The following is a 13311-nucleotide window of genomic DNA, read 5'->3' as shown; positions in this document are numbered from 1 at the left end:
TTCACATGGAAGCCGAAGGATAATCTATCAAAGAGTATTCCTTGAAGATGTTCTGTAAACACACTGTGATGATTTCAAACAGGAAAATGGCCCCAACAGACCAACTACCTGGGAGACGGGATGTAAACACGTTAAAGGTGACTCACAGTTCAGGGAGGTAAATGGCCGGGGCTGTCAGAAATTCATAGGTGGGACACAGGCTGGGAATCCACCACGCTGAGAAGTCAGAAAGCCTGCAGGAACAAAGGCGTGGAGGTAGAAAGCCCCGATGTCTTCCCAGACAGGAGGTAGATCAATCTGACCAGGGCGGAAGATCCATGCGGGCAGGACTTCTGAAATATTGGTGTGTCTTTAGGCCAATAGGCCAGGGAGCTTGTTGATAGCACTGACACCTGCCAGGTGTTCCTGAGGCTGGTGACTGGTCTGCTGTTTGGGGGAAATCACACCCTAGAAAACACACTAGTGAAACTGCAGCAAGTGAGGTTGTGGGGTAGAATGGTGTCAGCTGATGGAGGGCCCTGAATGCCAGGCCAAGAATATAGGATGTTATTCTGGGGCTGGGAGTTATTAATGGCTGTTGATGAAGGGGGTGGCATAATGATAGGGTTCTCTTAGAAGAGAGACAGATGAGCAATGTGCTGGAAAAAGTTGATAGAAATATACAGGAAACTGGACATAAATTAACATGGAGACAGAGAGCATAAAGGATTTTATGACTGAATGTTGAGCTCAACAGAGAAAGTTGTGTACTAAAGGCCTTCATTGATAAAACACCACTATAGCCCAGGCATTAACCTCTCAAACAATTCGACGTGGTAGGTGTTGTAGTTTCCAGTTTACGGATGCTGAAAACGAGGCTCTGAGACATACAGTCACTTGCATAAAGACACCCGGCTGGTCTGCAGTGGAGCTGACATTTTAATCTAGGCCCGACAGACTCCAGATGCCATGCCCATTCACTTCCTTGTCCAGACGACTGGAAGAGTGTATTAGTTTCCTCTTGCTGCTGTAACAAATGAACAGGACGAGTGGCTTAGCCCAACACAAACGTGTTTGTCGTCTTAGAGCTCTGTAGGTCAGAAGTCAGACAGGAGTCTCACTGAGCTGAAATCAAGGTGTCGGCAGTTCCTTTTGGGGGCTCTAAGGCTGAACTGGTCTCCTTGCCTTTTCCAGCTTATAGAGGCCACGCACCTCCCTTGACTTCCTCCATCTTCAAAACTAACAACGTTGCATTTTGTTGAGCATGTTTTCCCGGCCACGTCTAAAGCCGGGAGAGGTTCTGTGGTTTTAAGGAGACATGTGATTAGATTGGACCCATGTGCATCAGCCGGGATAACCTCTCCATCTCAGTGTTCATGCCTCAGTGCCATCTGCAAGATCACTTCTGCCATATTCAGATTCTGGGGGGTAGGACACCTTTGTGGGTGATTATCCTGCCAAGTTCAGAGAGAGACGGACACTCGCCTTTGTGCCCAACACCATGTTTCAGTAAACACCGTCACCAAGGGGAGTTTTTGTTGAAGCAAAAATAATTAAATGAAAGACAACACACGAATTTAAAAGGAATGCTATTGGTAAAACAGAAACAGCGTGATTGGAGGAAGCCATGGCAGCATGGATGTCGCTACTCAAGTTTGTCCTAAACGCTGAAAACATTCCTTAGCACAGTTAATCCTGCTTCAAATCCGACTCTGTATTATTGTCAAGGCTGGCAACTACGTGGATTACCCAACAGTAAGTGCCTGATTGCTGAAATAAAGGTGATGGCTAAGTCTACAGTATAAGTGCCCAATTTTGTACTAATTCCCCAAATTCTGGAGCCAAAATTCCTATTCTTTGCCTTAGGAGACTGTCGAAGGCACGCCTTAGTCTCCCGACCACCCACACCTCTTTTTTTTTTTTACACAGTGAGTAGCCATCACCTTAACTGACATCCCTTTGTTCCAACAGTAAGAGCTTTTTTATAAGGTACCAATTTTGTGGAAATTACCTGAACCAAGGGGATTGTGTAAGCATAAATGAAAGTGCGGACTATAATGAAGTTGTTAGAAAGCAGGGCAGCCAGCAGTTTAATTAAAGCTCAGTGTAATCAACTTTTTATTTTATTTTTAAAGTCCTACCATTGATTCATCTGAAAAGGAATAGACTGAGGCTCCTATCATAATGTGATAAAATTTAGAAATACGATGTTCTCTTTGGGGTTTCTTTTATTTTATATAAAGAGAGACTTGGCATTTTGTTATAGACCATTCAAAGTAAGAAAATGATAACTTAGAAACGTTAAAATTCACATTCTTTGGACAATAAGACTTCAAGCCTACTGAAGAAAAGACCTTCTGGTTTTTCAGTCATTTTTATTTTTATTTTTTTGCGGTACGCGGGCCTCTCACCGTTGCGGCCCTTCCCGCTGTGGAGCACAGGCTCCGGACGCGCAGGCTCAGCGGCCATGGCTCACGGGCCCAGCCACTGCACGGCATGTGGGATCTTCCCGGACCGGGGCACGAACCCGTGTCCCCTGCATCGGCAGGCGGACTCTCAACCACTGCGCCACCAGGGAAGCCCTTTCCAGTCATTTTTGAATGACTTCACGGAGAGTCGGTCTCAAAGATTGTTGGGAAGAGAAGTGAGGGGAGTCCTCAGCTGCAAATGAAGATGTTTGCATTTCCTATCATTTTCTCATTAAAGGAGACTGATTTAACGAGCTGCATATATGTCCAATGCGTGTGTTCTGAAATGAATCCAGCAGTTAGACCTGCTCCCAGGAAGAGTTCCATATGAACAAGCACTTTAGGGGGAAAAGGCAAAACAAAACAAACCTTGAGCACTTCCTTCAAAATGAAGGCCACATTCGGACATGTATGGTTACCATTGACTTTAATGGGAACAGCCTGTCTGTTCCTGGGATTCAGGATGTGAAATCGGTGGGAAAAGTGTGAAATGGAAAAAAAAAGAAATAAAAGGATCCATTGGGCATCCTGTTCAAAGACTCCGAAAAGAACTGCGTGTCATGAGGGGATGAGTTAAAATTCACATTTTGCTAATGAACCATTGTTGTCTCTCAGAGAATGACTTAACGCTGCTGTGTTGTCATTACAAACTCTTTAGGCCCTGCAGAAGGAAGCAAGAAGAACAGGCACTGGTTTCCACAGTTTGCTGATCGACAAGAGAAAAGTTAGAAATTACAGAAATGGCTGGAAAGGCTCACCCCCATCCTGTGGACACACACACACACACACACACACACGTGTGAACCAAGACCAACAAACAGGCATGGAAAGTATCTTATTGGCATCATGTTTCTGGCATTGCTATAACTACGCACAAAACAAGCGATACACGAAATGGCAGCGACATCTGTTTTAGAACCTGTGGGGCTTTATTCCCAAAACAGTTGTAAAATCTTTTGGGGACAAAAATATTTCTATGTGTCTCTGCAGATGCCCTCCTCTAAGGGAAACACACACACACAAATGGATACAAGTGTTGAGCTGAAAAGACAAGAATAAGAAAAGGAAATGTCATCCACTTCTTTAAAACACTTTAAAAATTTTTCTCCTTTCAAACAAAGCTACATCTATTGCCCTGGATATACCTTAAAAAAAAAAAAAAAAGTCCCGGAACATATAAATTATCATAAAGCTAAAGTTTAAGATTCCAGTTGGTAGACTGTGGTAACATACAAAAGGATGCTGAGTGAGTTTGTTTTGATTTGCTAGGAAAACATTTTCTGACCTTGGAAATGAAATCATATAGTTGTCTGTTTGTTTATGGTCAAAGCCATATGGAGGGTTCTGGGTACTTATGTTAGTGTATCTTTGAAATTCTCGAATCCACAGTGTGTGGGAAGTTATACAACTTGGGTTTAAGCATCATTCAGGATGTTGTTCATTAAGGAACCCAGATTTACCTCCTCCCCGCGACTCCCCAAGGTTAGTTTACATTTATCACACGGCAAATTGTCCGTGCTGAGAGGGTGACCTGCAGGCAGCAGGAGCTGAACATCTTTTATCTCTTTACCATCTCAGTAATGGACAAGGTAGAAATTGCTTCTTTTTAAAAATGTTTTATTTAAGTATAGTTAATTTACAATGTTATGTTCGTTTCAAGTGTACGGCAAAGTGATTCAGTTATACATACATATATGTATATATATATTCTTTTTCAGATTCTTTTCCATTATAAGTTATTGAGTACAGTTCCCTGGGCTATGCAGTAGGTCCTTGTCATTTACCTATTTTATGTAGTATGTGTATGTTAATCCCAGACTCCTAATTCATCTCCCCCCACCACCACACACTGTCTCCTTTTGTAACCGTAAATTTGTTTGCTGTGTCTGTGAGTCTGTTTCTGTTTTGTAAATAAGTTCATTTGTATCATTTTTTTTAGATTCCACATATAAGTGATATCATATGATATTTGTCTTTCTCTTTCTGACTTACTTCACTTAGTATGATCATCTCTAGGTCCATCCACGTTGCTGCAAATGGCATTATTCCATTCTTTTTTACGGCTGAGTAATATTCCAGTGTGTGTGTGTGTGTGTGTGTGTGTGTGTGTGTGTGTGTATGAACTTGCACTTGCTTCTAATCGGACTTCAACTATGTCTCCCCAAATGAAGGCTATTTGATTTTTCGCTCACTCCAAAGTGTCCTTTAATATTACGTCACATATTTATAACATGTTCTTAATGTTTTGTAAAGCAACTGGCCTCTAGCAAGTAACAATTTATTCAGCTCAGGTAGTTTAAACATAAGAATTTTGTTTACCGTCTTCTGGACAGATTTGGACGAACACAGTAAAACATTTTTGTGGACTGTTCCATTTTAGTTTTTGTTCGAAATGCTACTCCGTTGTACGTTGTTCTTTGAAAAGACCGATATTGGGGTCATGCTAAACGTTATGTGGCTATTTTGGGGGTTGCTGCATTATTCTGTTGTTGCGGGCGTTTTGCTGTAGAAGGCGAAGCAAACCCATCTCACTCCGTGGGCTTTCTTACCCGCTAAAGTGTCCTTTCAGGGGAAGTAGTGGGTGATGAGTGGGGTTGGGAGTGGAAGGAGAGCCCGATTCCTCATGGAGCTCATGAGGAGCTGGGAGGAAGCAGTGGGGCCAGGGCTGTATTAGTACCTGTCAGAGCAGTGCCTGGTTGGCAGCCCCTGCCCATCTCGACTTTCCTGAACCGTTTGGCTTATCTCTCCCTCTAAAGCACAGCCGAGCCCTCTTTCTCTCTCCGTTTCACGTTTGCGGTCCCAGCACCTCCTCTCACTGGATAGCCTCCACCCCACAATCCCAGGCAGACACAGCACCTCGTTTCTCCCTCCTCCCAGCCACCACAGGAAGGTGACAGAGGAACTCTTCGGAGAGCGACGGGAGGGAAGGCAAGGAATTGTGGCCTTTGGGTCATTCTAAGTGATGAAATAATTGCTATAGCAATTTAGTTTTAACCAGACTGCGAGTGTTATAGAAGTGCCAGATGAGGTCGCAGAGGTCAACCCAGGGACCCCAAAAAAGCTGGAGACTGGAAACTGTGTGATTCCCCACAAGGTAATAAAGCCCTTCTCTAGCAAATGGAGATCATTTCATGAGCTTACCTCAATTCATTATCATGGGAAATAATCAGTAGAGTGGGCATAGAGGAGGTTATAGGAGTGGTTTTGAAATAATGATATTGAAAGGAGTTGTGCTGAAGTTGCCTAGGCTGAATGTGAGCAGTTTGTATGTTCGAAGGAAATAAAGTGATGTGACCAAGGATGTGGGCTGGGTTCACATCTCTCTGTGCTCTGACACTTACTAGCCGTGTGACCTCGAGTAGGCTGCTGAATTCCTCATGGGAAGGACCTACCTTGCAGGGCTGTGGTAACACCGGAGGTCACGCAGGTAAGGGACCCGGTCTCATGGCTGTGGCAGAGGGATGCTCATGAAATGGCAGCTGTTTACAGAGAAGATAAAGTGTCTTCATCGCCTTTTATAAGGTAGAAAGAAGTCCTCTCAGATTTATAAGCAATTGTATTCAGGGTTATCGATAAGATGTGGGCTGAATGATCTCATCAGACAGTAATGAAGGCTGAAGACAGTTAAGGGAATGTTATTTGGAAGCTTTTAAACATACCTTTGGAGGGAAGCAGTCACACAAGAATTCTGAAAATGCTTCATGGCATCGAGTGAAAGAGCGCTCCGCCGTTCCAGCTGGTAGGACATTCTTGGAGCAAATGACAATCATCCTGACAGTGCTTGGGGACCTGCCTGTCACGTTGATTAAATCATCCAGGAGATTTTGCAAGAGCTGAAACACCCAAACTGCTCCCTGAGACCTCGCCTTCATCTCATATGTGCATCTCTTTTTGGGTGGATGCGAACAGGTGTCACTGGGTCCTGGACTCGGTGAAGTAAGACATTTGGTTCCTGGTATTCAGGCAACAAGTATTTCCAAAGCAGCTAGTGAAACTGGGCTCCAATTAGCCTATAAGTGATTTTCAAAAAACGATTTCGTTTTGGTTGTCGTTTTGGCCTTATTGGGAATAAAACAGGACCAAGAAGCCCTGGAGCTCTCAAAAGTCTCATTCAGCAGTACCAACCACATTGCAGATAGACTATTATAGAAGGCACTGAAATAGCCGTCTATAATAATCCATTTGGGAAGAAATGGATAAAAATCAGCATTCCTACCAATAATTCACATATTAACGGATCAGAACAAAATAGTTGTTCATTTGTTCAAAATTGTTGCACATACAAAGAACTGTCTGTTCGTTCGCCCACCCCACGAAGCTGGGCTATCTGGAGAGGTCCGCCTCGGACTGGTCTTAACAGGTTGGTAGCGAGCGGGCCGGGCTCCTACCTCCGTGCACGCACAGAAGGCGGGACTGCAGAGCTCAGGTTCACGTGACGAGCCCACAAGGATGTGCACACCCACGGGACCATTCTCAGCAGAGTCACCCGGGAAGGCTGCCCAGCTCCCTCAGCGTTTCAGGACTTGAAAGGACCTCAGAGGTCATCTAATTGAATTTAATAAGAATCAAATATCTCTGCGAATTACTTTCTTTTAGGCGGAAACTTGTCCAAATCTGCATCTTTTGAGGGTGAATTTAACTTTTGAAAGCAGCCAAACTTCACTCAAAGCCAAGTCTAGGGAATGAGGTAAATGGTAGGGATGGACAAATGAAAAATAAAGTGGGGCTGTAAAATGACAAAACGGGTTCGCTCCAGTGATCCACAAAGCGGTTCTGAGAGGTGATTACAAAAGCACCTAGAGAAGCAGATGTTCCTCGGAGTCCTGCTGGGTACAACCCCCCTGAGGGCAGGGGAAGTTTATATCAGATCTTTACAAATGTGCACACCCTTTGGCCCAGAAATTCAGTTTCTAGGAATTTATCACAAGGAAATTATTGAGAACGTACTCAAAGATTTTTAACCGTTAAGAAGCTTAGTGCAGTGTTAATAGCAGCTTAAAAAGTGGGTGTGGCCTCCATGTCCAACACTAGGGATTGGCTAAATACAGAAAGGCACGTAAAGTCTGTGAGATACTGTGCAGTCCTGCAAAGTGATGCTGCTGAAATGTTTCTGTTGAGGTGGAAAACTGCTCACGTTCCATGACAAGAGCAGGTTCTAAAACAGTGTTAGGATACGACCCAGGTTAGAGAGTGTACATATGGGGAGGGGGTAGAAAAGGATATGGAAAGATGTACACCAAGTTGTGAGTGGTGGGTAAGACTGTGAATATTTTCACATTCTTTTTGCTTGCCTACCTATTATGATTTTTCTGTAATGAAAAACGATTTTTATAATCAAAAGATAATATAAGGAAACATCAGAGAGAGGAGAAAGAGGTTCTACTGTCCTTAAAGAGGAATGAAGATGTACCCGTGCTCATTTGCTAGGGCCTCCGTAACAAAGGACCACCAACAATAAATTCAACAGGAATTTATTGTCTCACAGTTCTGGAAGTTAGAAGTCCAAGATCAAAGTGTTGGCAGGGTTGGTGCCTTCCGAGGGCTATGAGGGAGGAATCTGTTCCATGCCTCTCTCCCAGTTTCTGGTGGTTTGCTGGCAGTCTTTGGCATTCCTTGGCGTGTGTCGCGTCACTCCAATCTCCGCCGTCTTCTTCACACGGTGTTCTCCCTGTGTGGGTTTCTGTTTCTGAATTTCCCCTTTTTATAAGGACATTGGTCATAATGGATCAGGCCACACCCTAATCTAGCATGACCTCATCTTAATTATATCAGCAGTCACCCTATTTCCAAATAAGGCCATATTCTGAGTATGGGGGTTTAGGACTTCGACATATGGATATGGGGGGTGGACACAATTCAACCAATAACAGTGCCCAGTGAGATGGCCACGTTGCTCCTTACGCAACCGCTGTTAGTGCTTACCTGCCACTACAGCCTACACCAGCTGCTGTATAGTAGGAGCCTGTACCAAGATCAGGGGTAGTGGGGTAGGGCGCTGACATCCCCACAGGACTCCGGGTTCAAAGAGGTAATGAAGAAACAGAGAGCCCAAGCACGGCCTCCCCCTGCCCACCCAGGCTGGGGCTGCAGGCGTGAGTGAGAATTCAAATTAGCACGTCTGAACTGGGGAGACCAGCTTAGAGACCTGAAAGGAAGAAGGAGCCTAAAAAAAAAAGGAAAGGATATATTTTTCCTTTTTGGTTGAATATAGGGGTTGAGAATTAAAAGACGGAATGACAGAGAGAGAAGAGAGGAAAAATATTACAAATATTACACAAAAATCTGCACACAGATGTTGATAGCAGTTTTATTCATAATCGCCAAAAACTGGAAGCAACCAGGATGTCCCTCAATAGGTATAAAAGGATAAAGAAACTTGGTACATCCACGCAATGGAGTATATTCAGCAGTGAAAAAGAGATGAGATGAAAAGACATAGAGGATAGAGGAACTTTAAATGCATATTGCTTAGTGAAAGAAGCCAATTTGAAAGTGCTACATACTGTGTGATTCCAGCTGTATGAATTTCGAAAAAGACAAAACTATAGAGATTTTAAAAAAAAATTACTAGGGGTTGCCAGGGCTTGGGGGGAAAGGGAGGAGGGGTGAACAGCTGAAGCACAGTGGATTTTTAGGGCAATAAAATTATTCCGTATGATACTGTAATGGTGGACACGTGATATTATACGTTTGTCAAAATCCATAGAATGTACAACACAAGAGTTGTAGACTCTGGACTTCAGTTAATGATAATATATCGCTATTTCATCAGTTGTAACAAACGTACCTCGGGAATGCAGGATGTTAATAATAGGGGAAACAGTGTAGAAGGTGGAGTGGGAGAGGGTATATGGGAACTCTCCCTGCTCCATTTTTTCTGCAAACTTAAAACTGCCCTAAAAAAAAATAAAGCCTATTAACTGAAAAACCAAAACCAAAAAGATATATTTCACGCAAAGAGATGTAGAAGAGATCATGCACTCAGCTACCCAAAAGGGGCCCCTGGCAGATAAAAGTTTGAGCAACTGGCAGAGTTAGCTGTTTGTCAGAGGCAGTTGAGAAGATACAGATGACCAAAGTGTGACCCAGCAGGATCTCCAAGATGCAAACAACTTTGGCCGCTCACACCTATCTCAGACACAACAAAGCTCTTCTAATTGACCTGAGAAGTGGTGGGGTTTGGGGAGGGGAAGAAGAACCAAATTCTTATTCAAAGAAATAACAATTTGGACCTCGCACTAGAGTGTCAATAACTTATGCAGATCTTATCAGCATCACATTTTTTGGTGCCTCCCAGCTATTCAGCGAGGCTCCACCAGCCTGTCAACACCCTTCAGCATCCCACGGATCCGCATGCATCCCGCATCCCCGGCATATCCACACCACAGGAGGCTCTGCCGCGGCCAGGCCTGCCTTCCCGGGGCCCCATGGAGCGCAAATTTTCTCTCTCCTCACAGGATACCATCATACCATCCCCTCGGTATGCAAGGGTGTATTTGGTCCATTTCTGGACTCACATTCTGTGACTTGCTTGAGGCTACATGTCTATAAAATTGAACGATACATTTATGCTAACTTTGGAAAGCTGGAAAAAAATCTGATGTTCTCACATCTGGAGGAGGACAATGTGTAGTTTCAGTAATGTGAGGAGAAATGATGCAAAACTCATCATCAAAGAATGACAGGCTTCTACTAGGCGTTTTCTACATTTGCGGATAAAACATTGTGATTTTACAAAATTATGGATAAGGCATGAGATTTATGGAGACTCCTCCCTCCACCTCTTCCCCCAGACACACAAAACTAAAGCCTTCATAGTATATGCATTGCTCCATCATAATACAGCCTCTTAAATGTAGTTTTGTTAAATGATACAGAAAAGCATTTATTTAGACTAATGAAAATGATAGCCTTTACTATATATCAAAGCTTTCTTTTACCATTACGTACCTACTTATTACATGAAAGTCAGTAACTGGATCTCCTTGTCTGTGTGTTTGTTTTTGTTTTTAGGCAGCTTTAAGTGCCTTGAAACAATTTTCTGAACAAGGACTGGATCCAATGGAAGGAGCAATGAATATTGAGAAAGGTTCTCTTGAAAAGTGAGTACATCTTCTGTTGTATTCTTACATTTGTAATTTTGTAACTGTATGAAAAATAAGATAGACATAATAATAAGGTGAAAAACTCGAGACAATAATATCTATACCCTACAAAATTATTCCTAATACAATTCAATGCAAATAAATGAGAGACAGTCTATATGGTCATATTTGTTTCCTGTAAATATGTCTGTGAAAGTTTTAATCTACTGGTTGATCATTATTTCTGCATTTTAATGCCTTTGATGGAAATATTTCTGTGGGTTTTGCTGACCACGGAGATTTGCAAGACTTGCAAAAGGTGAATTCTCATTTCAGACTGTTGGGCATTCTCTGACTAAACCATTTTCTGAGGTAAATATTTTCATTCACATTCCTGCTAGGTAGTAGGCACAACGGAGCGGGGGGGTGGGGGGGGAAGAAGCTGAGAGAAGGGTTCCTTCCCCTTGGCTGCATTTTGTTTTTCACACTGTTGTATGAAACACAAGCGCACGTTGTCACAAAAGTGTGGCTCCCGAGGGCTACAGAGGCCAAAAGGCAGATTTAATAAGAATTTCTGAAATCCAGCTCATACCTCTTTTATGATATTGAACATAAGGTTTGATCTGAGAGATTGAACTTAAAGTCTCTCCAGCGACCCAAAGAGAAATTGCAAGCCATTGTATTTACAACAGTGAAATCCAAATTCTTTCAAAGCAGAAATAATTGCAGGTGAGATTTCAGAACTCACACAGGAGATAACATCTTTAGAATGAAAAAAATTGGATAACCTAGGAAGTCAAAACCAAATATACTAATCCTTCAGTTAAATAATCTTAACCCCCCCCCAAAAAAACACAGCATTTGGTCATTAATATTTAAAAGGTGAGAGCGTGAGAAAAAAACATTTGGTAAACAGACGTGGCATTTTAAGTTGTCTATAGATTGGCAACCATTTATAAGCTAATTTAATCAAAACCATTTCCACATGATCTCATCAGTAGACTATCTGAACATAAATATTGTTGTTTCACTTTAAAATGTCACTTTTGTGGTGACCTTTGAATCCTGTGTGCCATCTGCTAATAAACATGTCTGAAGATGTGCGACCCTGGACCTTCAGCTCTTGTTAATGTATTAATCTTCCAGACAAGCCCAGCATCTGGGAGAGAAAGCAGACAATAACCAGACACACCCGGGCTCCATCGCTCAGGACTGCAAGAAATCAAGGTCGGTCATCTAGCAGCTCCCAGAGCTACGGCTGCCACCGCATCCTTATAAACCTGTCAGCACGCATGAGGGTGTCTGTGTTCAAGGAAATGAATGACTAATGCCATGATTTGAGTCTTATGTGAAGACAGCACTATTCTAACACCAGAGATAATAGACATAGTACTGTTTATTCAACTGGGGGAAAATAAAACTTTGAGCATTTCCCTTGGAACTTGAGATCAGATCATAACTCATTTGCCCAGAGGCAGCAGAAATCTGATCCTGCTACTGGAGCTTAAAATAACAATTAATGAAAAGTGTTAGAAACAGAGGTACAATTCTCAAATGATTAATAGAGAAATTGGGTTTGGTTCTGTTGTTATGATTGTTTTGTCGTGGCGCTTGTGTTCACTTATATTCTCTCTCATTTTAAATAATGCCTGACGATTCAAAGATTAACCAATGATGTGCTGTGGAATGTGACGGTCGTTGTCTTCATATAGAGTCACACAGTTTCTCTTTTTATGCAGATATTTGTAATCTTCATCCTATTATCAGTCTGAATAACTTCGAGGCACACCACTCAAAGATGTATGCCAACAAACATGGTTGAAATCAGGTCAGACATTTGATTACAAATATGAAATAATGTTAGGAACAATTAGTTTCAATAGACTCCAGGAATTCAAAAAGAAAACAAAAACCACTTGTGGGTCTTGAATGCCATCATCCTATTAGCCACGAAGGAGGCGTCTTGCCTCTCCAGCCATTTCTGTGGATTCCACGTTCACAGTGGACATTGCACCCACCCCATCCGTGTGTTGTAAGCCACTCACTGTTTGCATCCAAAGTGTTTTCTGATAACTGCCTCTGCACTTGGGGCAGTGAGTGGGATCAAGAGAAATAGCGTTCATGGCGGGGAAGGGAAAGCCTGTGGCTGTGGGAGGAGCCATAGAGGTCCTGCCAGCTTGTAGCCAGCCACGCTCTGGACCAGCATGTTGGAATCCAGCGTGGAGCCAATGCAGTAAAAATGTGGTCGGTGTCTGTGTGAAGTGTGGTCAGTGTTGTTCTTTCCTTGCCTCGTTCTCCTCTCTGAAACATCACCCCAGCGTAACCCATCTCAAAGGCCATTGCCCACCCGGCCCCCGTCACCCTGCACGGCGGTGACACTAGCGGGGTTCTCGTGCCACCGGCCGTCTCTGCGAAACCGCAGGGCCGCCTCCCGGGTGACTCGGAACCGGGTTCCTGACTGGCCAACGTCGTCTCATTGTTCCCGTAAGATTTCACGAGCAAAACCAACACAAATCATGATCTGGCTGACTCACACGCGACTGGACGATAAACAAACAGCAACAGAAGGAAACCACTCTAGGGTTGTTTTTAAATGACTCCCATGTGGGGGAAGTCCACCAGCATCGACAGGGCCGGGTGCCCTCGGAGGAAATAGGTTTTGCTCCATAAAGCTGGGCCCTCGTGGACATAACAGCCCATTTGTAAAGTTGGGGTTCACGGAGATCAGCCGGGTTGAACAATAAGTCTGCTGCCCGGCACCCCGCGCAGAGGGCCCTAAA

General features: G+C 43.4%; 1 protein-coding gene across 7 annotated transcripts in view; it reads left to right on the top strand.

The window, feature by feature from the left end:
* STAU2 (staufen double-stranded RNA binding protein 2) overlaps window positions 1-12792 on the top strand; it is a 313184-nt gene extending 300392 nt beyond the window's left edge. For all 7 annotated transcript variants that reach the window (XM_032609768.1, XM_032609767.1, XM_032609764.1 and 4 more), the window contains 2 exons: window positions 10461-10549; window positions 11678-12792. In XM_032609768.1, coding sequence (XP_032465659.1) covers window positions 10461-10549; window positions 11678-11771 — 183 coding nt within the window. In that variant the 3' untranslated portion in view covers window positions 11772-12792. The remainder of the gene's footprint in view (window positions 1-10460; window positions 10550-11677) is intronic.
* The last annotated feature ends 519 nt before the right edge of the window (window positions 12793-13311 follow it).

This window comes from Phocoena sinus, chromosome 17 (assembly GCF_008692025.1).
Source record: "Phocoena sinus isolate mPhoSin1 chromosome 17, mPhoSin1.pri, whole genome shotgun sequence".
In the NCBI taxonomy this organism is placed as follows: Eukaryota; Metazoa; Chordata; class Mammalia; order Artiodactyla; family Phocoenidae; genus Phocoena; species Phocoena sinus.
The sequence above is the reverse complement of the archived record's forward strand: the minus strand, read 5'-3'. Positions and strand labels throughout refer to the sequence as shown.